The following is an 18,936-nucleotide window of genomic DNA, read 5'->3' on the forward strand; positions in this document are numbered from 1 at the left end:
GCTAAATTTGGTTATGGCCTATGAAGTGGTGTACATTGCAAGGTCTAGATTAAGCAATCACATGGCTCCAGAAATTTATACTCTGGGGATGAACGGAATTCACAGGGAAGAGGATATGGGCTGATTTGACATTCTAAAAAGTATCTGCTATAGTCACTATGGCTGACTCTACTTTCTTGTGCTCTTGACTTTAACAAACTAGATCTCAAATTATCATCATGGAAAATACAAGGGAACAATTTCTACAAAGGGTTTCTTTATATATATTTTCATTTTATTTGAAACAGGAAGAAATACAGGAAAGAGGAGCAAGTGTGTGTGTGTGTGTGTGTGTGTGACAGAGAGAGAATCTCTCATCACTGACTCACTCCCCCAAATGCCTACAACAGCCAGGGCTGTGCTGCAGGCCAAAGCTAGGAGCCTTGAACTCAATCTGGGTCTCCCCATATGTGTGGCAGGGAACCAGCTACAAGAACCACCATCCTCTGCCTCCCAGGTCACACATTAGCAGGAACCTGGATCTGAAGCACAGTAGCCAAACTCCGAGCCTGGCACTAAGATATGGGATGTAGGTATCTCAAGCTGCAACCTAACCACTGCACCAAACCCACCTCTATGAGGGAGTTTCTTAAGGAAGAAAAGGATGGTGATCAAACAGTTCTGCATTTTCTTGAGTTTTGCCTATCTTCTGGGATTCTCTTACTTTGATTACCACTGCTCCTTCACGCTGATCTTTTGGCAGTATGTGTGTGTGTATAGGAGTGCCATTGTTCTCTTTTTCTTTTAACACTAACAACAACAACAACAACAAAACAAATGAAAAAAACCCATCTCTTAGTTCTCCATAGTACTGTAGGGACAAACTGAAGGCAATAAAAAGTATAGCTTACAAAGTAAAGGTTTCTGACCCATTCACTTGATATGTAAACCAGGTGTCATTTCACTCAGGATTTAAGGGAAAAGAGAACCTAGACCATCAGAATGTCTGTTTCAACAGTACAGAAAACCAAAACAAAAAATAGAAGAACTCCACACAGCTAAGCTACCTATACTATCTCTACTATGACTTGTCCTGTAACATTTGTTCCATCCTGAAAAGGTAAATAAGACAATGCTTTAAGTTGTTAATAATTGAAACTATTTCTATAAGTTTGGTCATTTCTTTTAAAAGACTTTTAAGTTATCCATTAAGAATTTTAAAACATACTTATACAACTAACGATACAATCTAGATTTTTTTTAGGATCTTTGACTTCTTAAATGGAAACTTAAAACTTTCTTCTTTTTCAATACTAATAAAACTATAACTTGAGGTGAACAAAACTTCTGATTCCCTAAACACATTTGTAAATAGGGCCTGATTACAACTCATCTGAATCAACATGATATGTGTTTCCATGAAAACTTTTTCAAGTGTGTTTTAGTCTGATAAGTATGATCCATGTCCTATTTTTTTTCTTCCTGAACAGACTATGACGTCAGTAGTAGCTTTTAGCTTGATTTGCTATTTAAACTATCACATTTTCCAGATTGTCAAGTAGTTTTTATACCGTGCTGGTCTCCTTGAGAAATAATTCCTATAACATTCGAAACTTTGTATATTTGGTACTTTCATTTACATGTGTTACATAAAATTAAAGTTATTATTAGTTCTTATCTTAGCACTAGAAATATGTAAAATTTAGAGTCTTTCAATGATAAAAATTTATGGGAGTATAATGTTTTGAGTTCGGTTTTTTTTTTTTTTTAAAGCTCCAATGCTGTAGCACTTCTTTTTTTTTTTTTTTTTTTTTTTGACAGGCAGAGTGGATAGTGAGAGAGAGAGACAGAAAGGTCTTCCTTTTCTGTTGGTTCACCCTCCAATGGCCGCTGTGGCTGGTGCATCGTGCTGATCCGAAGCCAGGAGCCAGGCACTTCTCCCGGTCTCCCATGCGGGTACAGGGCCCAAGCACTTGGGCCATCCTCCACTGCACTCCCAGGCCATAGCAGAGAGCTGGCCTGGAAGAGGGGCAATCAGGACAGAATCCGGCACCCCAACCGGGACTAGAACCCGGTGTGCCGGCGCCGCAAGGCGGAGGATTAGCCTGTTAAGCCACGGCGCCGGCCTTGAGTTCAGTTTAAGAGAGGATTTTAATGATCCTATATCAACAGTGTAGGTTTTGACAATTAGTAGCAATTATGATACTTAAATCATAGTCACCATCTCTACCACTGAGTAATAAGAACATACTTTAAAACATTTATGAAAAATAGACCTAAAAGATCTTTTAGTGCAAAAAAATTTTTCATGCATAATTTTTTCATGATATACAATTGCCATGAACTTTTTGAAGACCCTTCATACATATGATTTCAAAAAATTTTTGCACCAAAATAAAATTATCTTTTAATTCCATTTTTCCTTGAACTTTTTGAAGGATCCTCATAAGGTCCTGCACCAACAGGGGTAGGGAATCCTTGCCTCTGCCAAGGATCATTTGGATATTTATTTATTTATTTATTTAATTTGAAAGGCAGAGTTACAGAGAGGCAGAGGCAGAGAGAGAGGTCGATTTTCCATCTACTGGTTCATACCCCAGATGGCCACAATGGTCGGAGCTGGGCTGATCTGAAGCTGGAGCCAGGAGCTTCTTTCGGGTCTCCCATGTGGGTACAGGGGCCTAAGGACTTGGGACATCTTCTACTGTATTCCCAAGCCATAGTAGAGAGCTGGGTTGGAAGTTGAGCAGCCAGGGTTCAAACCAGTGCCCATATGGGAGGTTGACACTGCAGGTGGTGGCTTTACCGGTTACGCCACAGCACTGGCCCCCATTTGGATATTTATAACATCATTTGTGGGTCATCCAAAATCATCAACTTAAAAATCAGCCTGCAGATTTACTGAATTGTGAGTCCTACCTGTGTTGCCTTGTCAGGACCAAACAAATTATCTTGAAGGCTGTCTAAGGCCTGCAGGCTGGATGCTCCCCATTCTTGATTTAAGTAAACTTTGGCTTATAATTCTCTGCCTATAATGAGATAGACCATACATTTTAGTATTTATTTATTTATTTGGACAGGCAGAGTTAGACAGTGAGAGAGAGAGACAGAGAGAAAGGCCTTCCTTTTTCTGCTGGTTCACCCCCCAGATGGCCACCACGGCCGGCGCACTGTGGCCCGCGCGCTGCGCCAATCTGAAGCCAGGAGCCAGGTGCTTCCTCCTGGTCTCTCAGGCGGGTGCAGGGCCCAAGCACTTGGGCCATCCTCCACTGCCTTCCTGGGCCACTGCAGAGAGCTGGACTGGAAGAGGAACAACCGGGATAGAATCCGGCGCCCCAACCGGGACTAGAACCCGGGGTGCCGGCACCGCAGGCAGAGGATTAGCCTAGTGAGCCACGGCACCGGGCCATACACTTTTAATCTCTTCTAAAATTTCATAGTGATGAAATGTGAACATTTTCTCTTATACATAAATTATTTCTAAAACAAATGCTCATTGACTATATTTCTAAGCCCTTGCATAGGTAATTCTTAATTTTACCATTATTAACCACCTATTACGTGTACATCAGTCATTTCAAACCCATTCTGGAGTAAAGGAAGACCAAAAAAAAAAAAAAAACAACAGAAAAATATATCTGTTAAATATAAATTCAATGCCTCTAAATTATATATTTAAAATGGTAAATTTTATGTATATTTTAACCACAAAAAAACTATGTGTGCACACATGCAATGCTCCCCTAAGACTCTTACCTACCAATCAAATTTGTCTTGAAATGTTTTAAATATACTTGAAAGGCAGTGTGCAAGGAAGGTGGGGAGGGAGAGAGAGAGGAGAGAAAGGGAGACAGGGAGAGAAAGAGAGGTTTCCTCCATTTGCTGGTTCATTCCCCAAATGCCCTCAACAGCAAGGGTTGGGTCAGGCCAAAGCCAAGAGCCTGGCACTCCACTGGATCTCCCACATGGGTAGCAGGGGCCCGGGCACTTCTGCCATCACCTCCTGTCTTCCAGGATGCATTAACAGTAAGCTGGATCAGAGGAGAGGTAGGACTTGATCCCAAGCACTCTGATGCCGGAAGCCGGTGTTCAAGCAGCTACTTAACTGCTGTACCAAATGCCGGTCCCTATACCTATGTCTCAGAAGTGCTTTATGGTTGTTTTAACACAAGTCTGATTCCCCTACAGGAATCCCCAGTCCTCCAGGGATACTGGCTTTCTTTATCCTAGGTGTAATTCCAGGGCCTGGGACATTTAGTTACCAGAGAGGTTAATTACAATGTTTTTATTATTTTCAAGCATTATTATCTTATGTACTTTAATCATCATTTCCAACCGAGAGGATTCATTAAACATATAAATAGTTTTTATACGTTTTATAAGACTTTTGAAGTGCTAGAAAAATTCTTTACCGAGGATGAGCTGGAGAAAAATGTGGCCACAGGACTCTCCTTCTTCAGTAAATGCATGTTGAATTAGCCTATGAAATTTAAGGAGACAAAAAGATAAATCTCAAACCCAGCATCAGCCCAACCGATCTTACAGGGAGGTAAGGGGCCATAATCTTACACTTTTTGGGAAGTCAACGAACGCCTTTCCTCAGTAGCTGCTACCTAAATAACCCCTTATCCTGGCTCCAGGCAGGTTTTAACACAGTACTTGAAGCTCATCAAATTGGCTTTGCCCCAAATACCCATTCACTGCTCAGATAAAACAAAAGTGACTTGTTGGAGACCTTATTGCCACTCCTTAACGCCAGGGTATCATTTCCGAACAACTGATACCCATACTACTTAGGTACATGTTACCAAGTACACGCGTTAGCTCTCCTGTTTACCACACCAAGCAACGCTTTTTTTTTTTTTCCATTCCCAAGGCCGACCCCGCCCCACACCCCTAAAACAATCCAAGGCAGTTAATTAAATTCCGAGCTCCGTGGAATTCTCCGGCCAAAGCAGAGTAGTTCAGCACTCGAGGAAAGGCGTCTTAAAAGCCGTGCATTAAAAGTAGCCGGGGATCGATGCGCTTTTCTTGGAAAGTACGGGGTTCGGCCAGCTGCGCACCTTACACACCCAGAGGGCGCGCTGAGGCTGGGGGCCAGCCGGAGGTACGACCCTTCGCCGGGGGTGGCAGAAGGCGAGCGCGAGAAGGGACAGTCTCTAAGGGCTCAGTCCCGGTGCGGTTCGCGTTGTAGAGGTTCGAGAGGGGCCTGTGGAAGTTAGGCCGGAACTCCGGCAAGGGAAGGGAAGGTGGAACTGGGGAAACAAAACGCGGCGAGCGGGCTCCCGGGCTCTAGCGTTCACCGCCGGGCCGTTCGACGCAGAGGGCACGTAGGCGTGTGTTTTCTTCCTCTTCCCGCCTCCCCAGAGACGCGAGCCCAGGCCTTTCCCCTCATTTTCACCCCGGCTGGGTCCCAGGGCTGCCCGGGCCGCCAAGCCGGGTCGGAAGCCGCCCCGCCCCCCGCGTCCTCGGGGTCCCCTCCGCCCCACCCCGCCCGGCGAGAGGCGGTGGCTGCGGCCGTCACGTGTGCCTGGCAGCCGCCAAGTGCGGCCGCTTTTGCGACGCGGTGACAGCCAAATGGTGCGACAGGAGGAGCTGCAGGAGCGGCCGCTGCGCCCAGCACCGAGAGGTTTGAGGCGGCTCCTGGCGTCGCCCAGAGGGAGCGACTGAGCAAACGGAGTCCGGCGCGGGCGGCGGCGGCGGCGGCGGGCGGGTGGCGAGGGGGAGCCGCTACGAGTGCCCTCGCTCCCCGCCGCTTTCGATGAACCGGGCGAAATAAGCCGCGCCTCTAGCAGGGGCTGCGCCTCCATGAATCCCTAGTTGTTTTTTTTTTTTTTTTCCCTTTCTCTTCCCCGATCCTCACCCCCCACCCCGGGTCCCGTCCCGCCTTCTCCCTTCGCCAGCCGCGGCCGCGTCCAGGTGCGGAGTCCAGAGCGGAGCGCCATGGCGTCCAACCCCGAGCGAGGGGAGATTCTGCTCACGGAGCTGCAGGTAAGGGCCGCGGCCCGCGCGGGAGGCGCCGGCGGCGGAGGCGGGGAGGGAGTCCGGCGTCGGCTCGGGGACCCAGGGAAGCCGAGCGGCCGCCGCGCCCCTGGCCCGCTAAGTGCGGAAACTCGGGGATGTCGCTCGGGAACCGCTTCCCTCGGCAGCCGGAGCCTCTGCCCCGCCAGAGCCCCGGCCTGTCGCCGCTTTCGCCGGAGTCTGCCGACCCGAGAGGACCCCCCAGCTCCCCGCTGCAGCCGGAGTGTACTCGCTGCGGGTCCCCAGGGCGGCCAGCTCAGCGCCCCCTCCCCGGGTGTCAGAGCGGCCCGCGGACGCCCCTGCTGCCCTGCTCCGCCCGGCCGGGCCCCGCCCCGCCTCCCCCCACCCGGTGCACCGCTCGTTAAACTCCTTTGAATGATTCCCAAGCTGTTTTCTCGTCCCTCCTCTTCCCTCCAGACTCGGCACAAAGAGCGCCCCCATAACTTCCAGCCCCCAGACAAGTTTGAAAAAACAAGGCTCACCAAATGCTTGCTCTACTTCACCGGCCCTCTTTGGGTGACTTGAGTTTCTTTCCTCTGATTTGAAGGCTACCTTTTTTTTTTTTCTTGATGTTTTACCAACTGATAGGTAGGTCCCTTTCCTGGCGACCCCTGCTCCAGATCCGGAAGCTCAGATGCTGATGCTTTTCAGACTTTCATTTTCCCTCGCGTTTGAACACCAGAGAAACAGCTACAGAAGTTGTTTACAAATGCGAAAGCGGTCTGCGTTGGGAAAACACTGGGCACCCCATGGCTGCAGAAGAGAACAAATTAGATTCCCTCATTAGTTAAGTTCATGTCGAGGAGCAATATTATTCTTTCCCATTTCTAGCTAAATAGTTGATGATGTAGGCACGATTTTTGTTTTCAGATCTCCAGGGTGTGCCAGGGACGTAAGCTACCTTGTCTGGTTTATTTTTCATTACTTTGAAGTGTTCCAGGGTTGTTTACATCTGTATGAAAATTTCATGTTGTTTTTTGACTTAAGCTTATTTTGGTTTGTAAATGTCGTCATCTTTCGGCTACTTGGAGGTGAGAGATGAATTAAGTGGAGAAAAATATGTGGGCTTGCATTTCTTTTTGTGGTTTGGACAATTAATTTAAAAAAAAAAAAAAAAACTGAATCCAGAAACTCAGAAGGGTTGACTCTTGATGATGTTTTGCCTCTGCATTTAAATTTCTTGTCTAAGTGTACTTTTTGATAGGTCCCTGTGTAATTTTGCTTTATAGTGTAGTCAGATGTCAGTTTGAAGGCACTGCTATGATACTTGGTATTTCCTCCACAAAAATAGATCTCAACAAGGTACACTAGTGCACTGTTATAAATTTGGAAATTTTTTGAAATGGAAAACTGAATTTCTTATTATTGAAAATGTTACTATATATGTTTTAATTACAAGTAGTCTTTTATGAGTAGGTCTTACAGCATACCATATAGCTAAATGAATGGAGTTTATTATTTTATTAATTTATGTGAGCTTTTAAAATGAAGATGGTTTGAGTCATATCGGAAATACCTAGTCTTGAAACATGAAAAGCATGTTATGGTTTTGATCAAGTAAAAGACATTAAAATGACAGGAGCATTTTTCTTTTGAATTTAATGGGATAGAATTAGAAAATATTTGGCACTCCTATTTGTACTTTATAAAGTTTAGCATAAAAGACACTTATTTGGGCTTTGGAACCGAAAACATTTTCCTGTGTATTAAAATACAACTTTTAGGATCCCTTAGTAAGATCAACTTTGGAAATAACCAGAAACCAAGTCAAAAAGATAAGAAATTATAAATGTGACGAATTTTAAAACTGGAACCCAAACTAAAATGTAAAAAGAATAATTCCTACAGAGTTCTGTCTTACGGGTAGACCTGCATATACAGTGCATTCTTCTTGGCGTGTTTGACTCCCAGTTCTACTAACATTGCATTTAAACCTTATTGTGCTATAAAATATTTGAGAGTATTATTTATATCAGCACTTAAGATAAATGGTCATAAAATGTGCTTCACCAAGTGTATCTATCCATTCAAGCATTTTATTATTTTTTAGGTCATGAAACTAATATGTAATAATTTAAATAAATTATTAAATTATTATTAAATTGTTAAATAAAGTGTTTATCCAGCTTTTGTTTGGAGGATCAAATTTTTTAAAAACTTCTAAATTGTTTGACTTTATTTAGATTAAAAATTTTTTTGTTCTCAATGTTTCTTTGCCATACAGATTTTAGGTTTTTAAATAGGTAGCCAGTTTTAACATGTTTAATAGTTAAAAATTTCTGTTCTCCCATACCTTGTCTCAGAACTATTTGTTTCATTCTGAAAGTTACATACTACAACGGAATGGTAATGCAATTGATATTTCATGATATAATTTGTTATCATATAATCTAAGTTTTGATTGTTTTTGCAAATTATATTGGAGAATTTAAAATACTTCATTACCTTGTAGAATTGGCTTACTAATGACCGTTGGTTGTAGAAAGACAAAGCTAAGAAATCTGAAATTGTAATACTTTGTCTTGTAAATTGCTGTAATATTTCCATTGACTACTGTTTCCAACTTCTGTGAGGAATTTAGGAAAGAGTCTTATTGGGCTAAGAAGGATTAGTAAAGAACAACCCAAACTGATGGTAGGGGGTACAAGGTATAGAAGGAAGAAATTTGCTGTAGTAAAAATAAAAATAGACTGTTTAGACATGCAAGCTTAACTAGTAATTTCTAATTTTATCTTATAACTAATTTATTTCGTCCTGTTTTCTGTATCATGAGATCAAAGAAATCAAGTTTGTTTGCCAGGAAATTTGATTAATGAAAGCCATAAAGGATCTCAAAATGACTCACTGACTACAACAGTATTTGTAGAATGCAGAACTGGATACTCAGTACAGTACTAGTAAAGTCACCTCATTCGTTACTGAAGATTCATCTTAATCCAAATGCTTAATAGCATTAGGCTGGGAATCATAAGTTCCATTATTAAAAGAACTTAGAGTTATCTTGATTAAGTGGAATTTTAAGAAAACTAGCTTTAAATTACAGATACTCATTTCAATAGAGTTATTGAGTATCTTAAAGCTATATTGAAGGATGTGAAGAGAAGGTTTTTGCTTTCTGGATTGAGAGTACAAGTAACATTTGTATTTAGAGAATCATAAGAGTGCAGATCTGTTGTTCACTACATATCAGACATTATATGGTATTTCAGAAAGTTCATGGAAAATGGAACTAAAAATGTTTAATTTGTGCAAAATAAATTTTGAGGACTTCAAAAAATTTGTGAATATATCTAAAAATTATGAAAAATGCATGGATTTCAAATTCTTTTGCACAAAAATAAACTTATCTTTTAATTCCATTTTCTGCAAATTTTTTGAAGTACTGCATTCTTAGTTATCTGGTATGCCTTATTTGAGCTTCACAGTAATCCACAAGATGGGTGTTGTTATTTTAATTTTGTGGATCAGAAAACTAAGTCCAAGAACCCTAAATAAATTGCTATGGTCACTATAGAGTTTGAACTCAGGTCTTTGTGTTTCACATTACACCATTCTATAAGCTGCCACAGTTCTATGGTGCTTCTAGTTGTGTGACCTTGATACAAATTGGCCAAAAATGTAATTAACCAGAGTTACCTTTATACTACAAACACTGTTACTTTTTCAGTTCCTGAGTAGCAAGGAAAAAGTATTTCCACATTCCATTTGGTAGTCTGTAATTTAACAGTGCTTTATTATTACAAATAAAGTATATGTAATAGTCCACAAGGGTCAGTACAAATAACTTTTTTGTAGCTTTCTTCATTTAACAGCTACTAATCTGATGAAAGTTGTCAAATGTTTATCAGAAACCTCCATGGCCGGCTCAATAGGCTAATCCTCCGCCTTGCGGCACCGGCACACCGGGTTCTAGTCCCGGTCGGGGCGCTGGATTCTATCCCGGTTGCCCCTCTTCCAGGCCAGCTCTCTGCTGTGGCCCAGGAGTGCAGTGGAGGATGGCCCAAGTGCTTGGGCCCCGCACCCCATGGGAGAAGAAATAAAGGAGAAGCACCTGGCTCCTGCCTACAGCGCGCCTGCAGCGGCAGCCATTGGAGGGTGAACCAACGGCAAAGGAAGACCTTTCTTTCTGTCTCTCTCTCACTGTCCACTCTGCCTGTCAAAAAAAAACCAAAAAACAAAACAAAAAAATATTTCTCTGTAGACTATCCATAGGATAAACTTTGCTTTTGAGAAGGACATTTGACCTAATGGTTAAGATCCTGCTTAGTATTCCTACATCCCAGCTCTGATCCTGATTCCAGCTTCCTGCTAATGCAGACCCTGTGAGGCAGCAGGTGATGGTTAAAGTAATTGAATCCCTGCCGCCTGTGGGGGGGACCCAGATCCTGGCTTCAGTCTGGCCCAGCCACAGCCGTTTCACTATTTCACTGAAATAAAATGTTAAACTCATGTGTAGTTTGCATTTGTGCTTGGCACTTAGTGGGTGCTCAGTACATTGATGAGAGAGCACTGTTTGTCATGTAGGATGAGGACTATCTTGACTCGTTTAAGAGAAATTCATTATAAACCTTGTTACAAAATTAGGATCAGTCCTTTATGACCATGACTTTCGCATCCATGAATGGAACCAATCTGAGCTCAAAAATATTCAAGAATTAAAAAAGTCTGCATTGAGCCACATAGAGACTATTCTGTTTTCTCAATAACATAGTATTTCATAGTAACAATATAGTAATTATATAGCATTTACATTGTATTATAAGCAATTAGAGATATTTTATGGGATAATTTGCATAGCATAGGTTTTATGCAAATACAGTATTTGGGAAGGGCGTTTTCCAGGCGATCTCACACCTCGAATACCAAAATCTGAAGATGTTCAAGTCCCTTATATAAAGTTATGTAGTGTTTGCATGTAATCCTATGTACTTCCTCCAGCAAAGTTTTAAAAAATGTGTTTCTTTTTAAAGATTTATTTATTTATTTGAAAGGTAGAGTTACAGAAAGAGGGAGAGACAGAAAGAAAGGTCTTCCATCTGCTGGTTCACTCCCCAAATAGCCGCAACAGGTGGAGCTGGGCTGATCCAAAGCTAGAAGCTAGGTTCTTCTTCCAGGTCTCCCATGTGGGTCTAGGAGCCCAAGCACTTGGGGCCATCTTCCACTGCTTTCCCAGGCCATAGCAGAGAGCTGGATCAGAAGAGGAGCAGCTGAGACATGAACCAGCATCCATATAGGATGCCGGCACTGCAGGTAGAGGCTTAGCCCACTATGCCACAGCACCAGCCCTCCAAAATATATATATATTTTTAAGATTTTAATCCACTTGAAAGGTTGAGCAACAGAGAGAAAGGTCTTCTATCCACTGTTGATTGCCCAAATGTCTTCAACAGCCAGGGCTGGACCAGGCCGAACTCTGGAGCCAGAACTCAATTCAGGTCTGTCATATAGGTGGCAGGGGCTCAAGGACTTAAGCCGTCATCTGCTATCTTCTAGGATGCCTTAGCAAGAAGCTGGATCAGAAGCAGAGGTGCTGAGACTCAGGCTGGTGCTTTGATAATGGGATACAGGTGTCCGAAGCAGCTGTATCACCTGCTGTGCCACAGCACACTCCCCCTCTGCTGCATAATTTAAATCATCTCTAGATTAGTTGTAATGCCTAATACAATGTAAATATTATGTGAATAGTTGTTATATTGTTTAGGAATAACACATGTTCAATACAGATGCAGTTTTATTTTCTTGAATATATTTTATTTCACATTGTTTGCATTCACAGATACAGGACCCATGGATACAAAGGGCCAACTGTACATGCCACTTCTTTAAAGGCACTTGAACATCTGCAGATTATTGGTATCTGCATACGGTCCTGGCACCAGTACCCCAAGATGTCAAGGAATGACTGCACTTAATTTAGTGTATATTTCTGATCCTATCTCCCAAAAATGTTCCACTGAAAAGTACAGAAAGGACTTCCATAGTAGTGATCCTACACCTACATATGGCACCCTGGTATTGCCTATTGGTTGGAAAATTAGGGGATGACATCTGATTTTGTCATGATACTGGAAAGTAGAATGCCTTAATTGGTAGGATAAGATTTTCAGGTGGTTTTGGGGAATGTAGTATGAAAAGGCAGGCAAGCTAGCAAACACATTTTATAATTTTTACAAATTAGAAACCTACTGTACATTATTTCAGAAAAGCACACACACAAGTTACTCATTGTTCTGTCACCTAGAGATAACTGACATACTTTTCCAACTTGGAAGTCCTGTGTTAGAGTTTATATCTCTTCCTTTTTTATTCCATTGTAGAATTTTGAAAAAAAAATGAAGTTCAGAGAGTTATAAGAAATAGCAATAGGTTATAAACTTTTTTCCTGCACTGGTTCTAGACATGTGGATCTAACTAGCTTTATTGACTCTTCATCTCAAAGTATTTTGATTTTGAGTCAATGCTTTGAGATGCAGTTAAGTGAAGAGTACAGTATGGATTTAGTACAGACAAAAATGATACATAGCAACAGCTCTTTGAGCAATACATCCGTGTAATATGGTTTTTCAACTTACATTTGATTATTGCCATTCTTACAGAATATGTAGTATTTATAATTTGCAGTGCATACTTTTGTGAGTGAGACATATCATTGAAGAAGTTGCTAAATACTTATTGACTACCTAGGACAAAGTCTCTGCTACAACTTGTGTGATTAAATGATGACTAAAATGGATCATGTTTTTCTGTTGTCCCTTGCAACTCTTACTATTCACGTATTTGTATGTTCAGTATTAGAATGGGAAGAGGTAGGGGAACCTTCGCCTTTTTAAAATAATGTCCATTCTTTTTTGTTTTTGTAAATGTTTTTAAAAATTATTTCATTTGAAAGGCAGAGTTAGAGCAAGGAAGAGACAGAGATCTTCCATCTACTTGTTCACTCCCCAAATGGCCACAGTGGCTGGCGCTGGACCAGTCCAAAGTCAGAAGCCAGGAACTCCAGTCTGGTCTCCCACGTGGGTGCATGCGCCCAAGCACTCTGCCATCCTCTGCTGCCTTCCCAGGCACATTTAGCGGGGTACTAGATTGGAAGTGGAGCAGCTGGGAGTCAAACTGGCACTTATATGGGATGCTGGTGTCACAGGCAGCTCTGAGATACAATGCTGGCCCAGAGAACCCACCTTTTTTCCTCTAGAAGCTCACAATCCAGTTGGTGAGACATATGGATAGAGCATAAAGTAATAAAGGTTTGATACGGGCAGCACAGATGACCAATACCCTAGACTTTTGGAGAAGATAAAGGACAGATAGGTCAATGAAAAGAAATTTTCCAGGCAAAATAATCAACATGTACATAAGTGTAAAACAATAAAAACAAATTCTATGTCTGGAGCATGGTAGTATGAAATGACTGGACAGATGGGTTGGAGCCAAATTGCATTCATCAGAGAAGCAGGAAATATGAAATTTGGAATGTTATGATCAGGAAGATGAACCAGACTGAGGAGTCTGACCTCTAGTGAATAGGATCCCAGGGAAGTGGTCAGAAGATGATCGGTTAGCCCAGGATTCTCTGAGCTAAAACTAGTGTTATTCAGTGATGCTCTAAACTGGATCAAGATTGTTTTTGTTTTTTCTTGTCTCTTGTTAGTATAATGGAGGTTAGTTCTAGTCCCCTCTACCTCTTATAGTTTACATAGTTGGATGATAAATGTTGAAATGGGTAGAGGTAGAGGTGCCTTCCAGATGTTCTGTACTCCAGGGTTTAGCATCTGATTCCTTGGTTTCTTCTTTTTCTGCTTTTCAAATTTGGCAATGGTAAATTCTCATGCCATTCATCAGGTTATTCCTGTGTCTACTTTTAAACAAATGACACAAGTGGTAGCTTGTAGTTTGTAGACATGAATATCACTTAAAATAACATCCAGAAGCATAAATGGCATTTGAATAAAACAATTAATTCTGCAGCATTTCCCAGCAAAATATACTTTGCTAAACAGTTGTCAACTATTATTTCAAAACTCATTTTACTCTAAAGCTTAACAAAATATAAGATTTACTGTGCTTGCCTTTTGATATAGCACAGAGTTGAAACTTAACAGCAAAGTTTGAAATTTGAAAACCTGTGGGATACTTAAAATTTCAAATGGGAAAAATATTTTAATCAAGAAGTTTCTTATATGTAAGGTAAACAGAAAGAGGACATTCATCTTGATACATGACTAGCTTCTCAGTTTTATCTGATGGATTCTTATTTGAAAGTAGCTCTGTTACCACATTTAGTTTTTCACAGTGTCATAAAAATTAAATTTGTGTCACATATACATTAAATATTGTCTATAAAAAGATTAACAGGGTTGGGCAGTTAACCTAGTTGTTAAGATGCTCACGTCTCACGTTGGAACACTTGTATTCAAGTGCTCTGCCTCCTGATCCTAGCTTCCTGCTAGTGCAGGTCCTGGGAGGCAGCAGAGGATGACTCATGTAATTGGGTTTCTGGGACCCAAGTGAGAAACCTGGGTTGAGTTCTTGCCTCCCAACTTTAACTTGGCCTAGCCCTTGCTGCTGCAGACATTTGGGCTATGGACCAGTGTATAGGAGCTCCCTCTCTCTCTCTGCCTCAAAAGAAAAAGCCTGGGAAGAATGCATTTGATAAATAAACACCTTAGATTTGAAGGTAAATATTGAAGCATTACATTATAGAGATGAGCTGATATATAAGAATTATATAATAGGTGTTAAGATTTATGTATTTTAGAAATTTGACGGTGATTATTTTTTCTGATTGGTTAAAGCTTTACTGCCCTGGCTTTTAAGCACCTTAATTTATAGGAAAGTAGTTGTGACAGAATTTGGAATATTTTTGAATATAGAAGACACGCCACCCTAAGTGTATGCCAAATATCACATATTTTACATATTTTCCCTTTCCAGTAGTTGCCACCTTAGGGATTCTCTAAGGAAGTGATCTGCCTGTTTCAGAATTTTCATTGAACACATTTTATATGATTTTTTGGAATTTTTTTCCTTATTGAGCCTTGAGTACATTGCATGGGATTAATCATTATCTGTCTATGTTTCTGATAAGTACTCATGATCGCCACCACCCTGTCACCCTATTCCAAAAGCTAGGAACTTAACCTCCCTATAGTTTTGCTCCATCTCATACTCTACCTCTACCTTCTTGTCAACTCAGGTAATCATCATCTTGAATCCTGTGTTCATTCTCTTTCATATATAGTTTTGCTGGATATATAATTCTCAATTTTTTAAGATTTATTTATGTATTTGAAAGTCAGAGTCACACAGAGAGAGGATAGGCAGAGAGAGAGGGAGAGAGGGCTCTTCCATCCGGTGGTTCACTCCCCAATTGGCCGCAAGGGCTGGAACTGCACAGATCCAAAGCCAGGAGACAGGAGTTTCCTCCAGGTCTCCCATCTCCCATGCTGGTGCAGGGGCCCAAGGACTTGGGCCATCCTCCACTGCTTTCCCAAGCCATAGTAGAGAGCTGAATTGAAAGTGGAGCAGCCAGGTCTTGAACTGGTGCCCATATGGGATGCCGGCACTTCAGACCAGAGTGTCAATCTGCTGCCCTACAGTGCCAGCTCCTGGATATATCATTCTAAAAGGTATATCTTTTATTTTAGTTGGTTTTATATAATTGTGTTGAATATAATCTTTCTGAACTTAATTTTTTCCTGTTACTGCTAAGATGAATCCATTTTATTACAGATCACTATAGTTACTTATCTTAATTGCAATATAATATTTAATGAGTGAAATATTCATTAATTTTCCCTATGGATAGTTATGTATTCTCCCTTGTTTGGCATTTAGTAATTTTATTTTTTGTAATTGTGAACAAAAATGCTGTCTAATCTGTGCATGTTTTCTATAGTGTTATAAAAGTTCCTTTTATTTATGTCTAGAGACAGCATTGTTGCCTCACAGGGTGAGTGAATGTTCAGCTTTAAGAGATGATGTTGAAATCTTTGGGAAAAAAAAAAAAAAAAAAGAGGTGATGCTGAACTTCCAGTGCAGTTGCATCAATTTGTAATTAATTTCAGCAATATGCAATAGATAAGAGATCCTTTGCTTATTTATCCTCTCCAATACTTCACACTGTCTTTTTCATTCTTACATGTCAGAAGGCTACTAAATATTGTCTCATTGTGATCTTGTTGTACATGTTTCTGATTATCACCAATGTAGAATATTTTGGTGTTTGCTGGCCTTTTGTAGTTCCTCTTGTATGAATTCTTATTTATGTCTTGCCTATTTTTCTGTTTTTCTCATTGACTTATAAGACTTTTTATATTCTTTATGTTAATCTTTTGTGTATAGTGAATGCCACCTCTTAGTTTTTAACTTGTCTTTTTCACTTTTAGGGATTGTGTGGGAGTGATAGTTCTAAATGTTTTAAACTGCTGACCATTATTCAGAATCATTTATGTTGTTATGAATAAACAAGCATGCATTTACTTTCTGTTTTTGGTTTGGTATGGAAAAGGTTAAGTTATGCAATTTATGTTCCATGGATTTGAGTGGCATTAAAATGAACAGCCATAGGAAGTTGTAGAAAATACTGTGTTGCTACACATGTCCTAGGTACTTAAATATTAGTAGATGTTGAGGTGGATTCGTTCTGAGAGGAGAAGCGCTGTGGGGGCAAGAGGTGTGGAGTCACGACACAGAAAGCGGGCTAGAGGCGAGCAGCTCGCAGACTCATTTATTTCAGTTGGTGCAGCAGCTTATATAGCTGAGGCAGTCAATCAGGGCAAGGAGCGGTTTATGCCGTAATCAATCACTGCCTGTTGCTAGGCAGGCTCCTTTGCCAGGTGGGTTCCAAAGCCATTTCCTGAGTAACTGATGCTGAGCACCATCTTGGCATGGCCTTCTTATTCCACCACAAGTAGACTCAAAAATATGTTTAGAAACAAATGAATAGTAAATGCTACATATTTCAGTAGTTCATCTACTGCTCATTTTCCCATTCCATATCACGTTGCTATAAGCTACTTAATATTGGGGCAGGCATTGTGGGCGTGGTAAGTTAAGTTGCTGCTGGGGATGTCTGCCTCTCATATTGGAGGACCAGTTTGAACCACAGCTACTCTGCTTCCCATCCAGCTCCCTGTTTGAGCCTGGAAAGCAGCAGATTTTGGCTCAGGTATTTGAGTTTCTACCACTCACTTTGGAGACCAGGATGGAGTTTATGGCTCCCTGGCTTCAGCCTGGCCCAGCTCTAGCTGTTGTGGCTATTTGGGAAGTAAACTAGAAAATGGAAAATATCTCTGTCACTCTGCCTTTCAAAATAAATAAATAAATAATTCTTTTTTAAAAACTACTTTTTTGTCATTATTAATATTATATATATATTTTGTTTAATGGCAGTATATTTCAAGTTTGGGATTATATGAGTCAGTTATTCAGTTATTTGCATAGCTTTCCAATAAAGTACTGCATTTGATGAGTTTTAATATTGGATCTAAAACAGAAAATGTTATTCTTCTCATATACAGTTTACTAGTATTTATAGCATCTTAATGCAGTTTGTTGTCATTGCTATGATATTTTTTGACCAAAAAAATGCAATTTTAGTGAAGTCAAAGTTGCCTTAAGAAATGATTCCTTAAACACAATTCCTGGATTTAAAAGATAGTCACCTATGTTTTCTTTTTTATTTTATTTTATTTTATTTTTATTTTTTGACAGGCAGAGTGGATAGTGAGAGAGAGACATAGAGAAAGGTCTTCCTTTTTGCCGTTGGTTCACCCTCCAATGGCTGCTGTGGCCAGCGCATTATGCTGTTCCGAAGCCAGGAGCCAGTTGCTTCTCCTGGTCTCCCATGCGGGTGCAGGGCCAAAGGACTTGGGCCATCCTCCACTGCCTTCCCGGGCCATAGCAGAGAGCTGGCCTGGAAGAGGGGCAACCAGGATAGAATCTGGCGTCCCAACCGGGACTAGAACCCAGTGTACTGGCACCGCAAGGCGGATGTTTAGCCTGTTAAGCCACGGCGCCGGCCAAAAGATAGTCACCTATGTTTTCTATGAAGTGTTTTGAAGTTTTATTTTTTACATTTAAGACAGTCAATCCGTAGATACTGTTTTTAAATAGATTTTACTTTTCAGAGCAGTTTTAGCTTCATAGCAAAATTGGGAATAAAGGTCCAGAGATTTCCCAAATATCTGAGCCAACCCCCTAACCCCTCACTGTCTCCTCACACCTGTAGCCATCCCATTATCCACATGCCCCAGTGGAGTAGTATATTTGTTACCATTGTTAAACCTATGCTGACATATCATTATCATCCAAAGTCCATAGTTTACATTGGGTTCACTCTTGGTGTTGTGCAATGATTATATGCAAATGTATAAATGCTGTGACATGTACCTGCCATCATAGTATCATGCAGAATAATATCACTGCCCTTAGAGTCCTCTGTGCTCTACCTGTTCATCCTTCCCTTTTTTTTTATCTGCTGGTAACCACTGATCTTTTTACTGTTTCCGGTTTTGCCTTTTCCAAAATGTCATGTAATTGGAATCATACCTTACATGGCCTTTTCAAATGGGCTTCTTTCACTTAATAGTTTGTGTTTAAGTTTCCTGCATACCTTTTCGTGCCTTGACAGCTCATTTTTTCTTAGTGCTGATTGATATTCTATGGTCTAGATTTACCAGTTTACCCATTCAGCTGCTGAAGAACCTTGGTTGCTTCCAAGTTTAGGCAATTATGAATAAGGTTGCTATAAACATCTCTGTGCAGGTTTTTGTGTGGATACAAGTTTTCAACTCCTTTGGGTAAATACTAAGGAGTATATTGGGTTATATGGTAAGGACATATTTACTTTTGTGAGCAGCTGCCTAAACTGTCCTGCAAAGTTGCTATATTATTTTGTTTTCCCACTAGCAATGAATAAGAATTTCTGTTGTTCCA

At 40.9% G+C, this 18,936-nt stretch overlaps 1 protein-coding gene and 1 long non-coding RNA gene across 3 annotated transcripts in view; one reads left to right on the top strand and one right to left on the bottom strand.

The window, feature by feature from the left end:
* LOC133759920 (uncharacterized) overlaps positions 1-5,421 on the bottom strand; it is a 41,835-nt gene extending 36,414 nt beyond the window's left edge. Inside the window, exons 1-3 of the long non-coding RNA XR_009865935.1 lie at positions 5,043-5,421; positions 4,392-4,459; positions 2,899-3,008 (exon numbers count right to left, since the gene is read on the bottom strand). This is a non-coding gene — a long non-coding RNA (uncharacterized LOC133759920). The remainder of the gene's footprint in view (positions 1-2,898; positions 3,009-4,391; positions 4,460-5,042) is intronic.
* Positions 5,422-5,592: 171 nt separating this feature from the next.
* PKN2 (protein kinase N2) overlaps positions 5,593-18,936 on the top strand; it is a 149,676-nt gene continuing 136,332 nt past the window's right edge. The window contains exon 1 of one of the 2 annotated variants that reach the window (XM_062191671.1): positions 5,593-5,970. In XM_062191671.1, the coding sequence (XP_062047655.1) occupies positions 5,923-5,970 (48 nt within the window). In that variant the 5' untranslated portion in view covers positions 5,593-5,922. The remainder of the gene's footprint in view (positions 5,971-18,936) is intronic. The other variant, XM_062191672.1, reaches the window with a different exon arrangement.

The sequence above is a fragment of the Lepus europaeus genome, chromosome 5 (assembly GCF_033115175.1).
Source record: "Lepus europaeus isolate LE1 chromosome 5, mLepTim1.pri, whole genome shotgun sequence".
In the NCBI taxonomy this organism is placed as follows: Eukaryota; Metazoa; Chordata; class Mammalia; order Lagomorpha; family Leporidae; genus Lepus; species Lepus europaeus.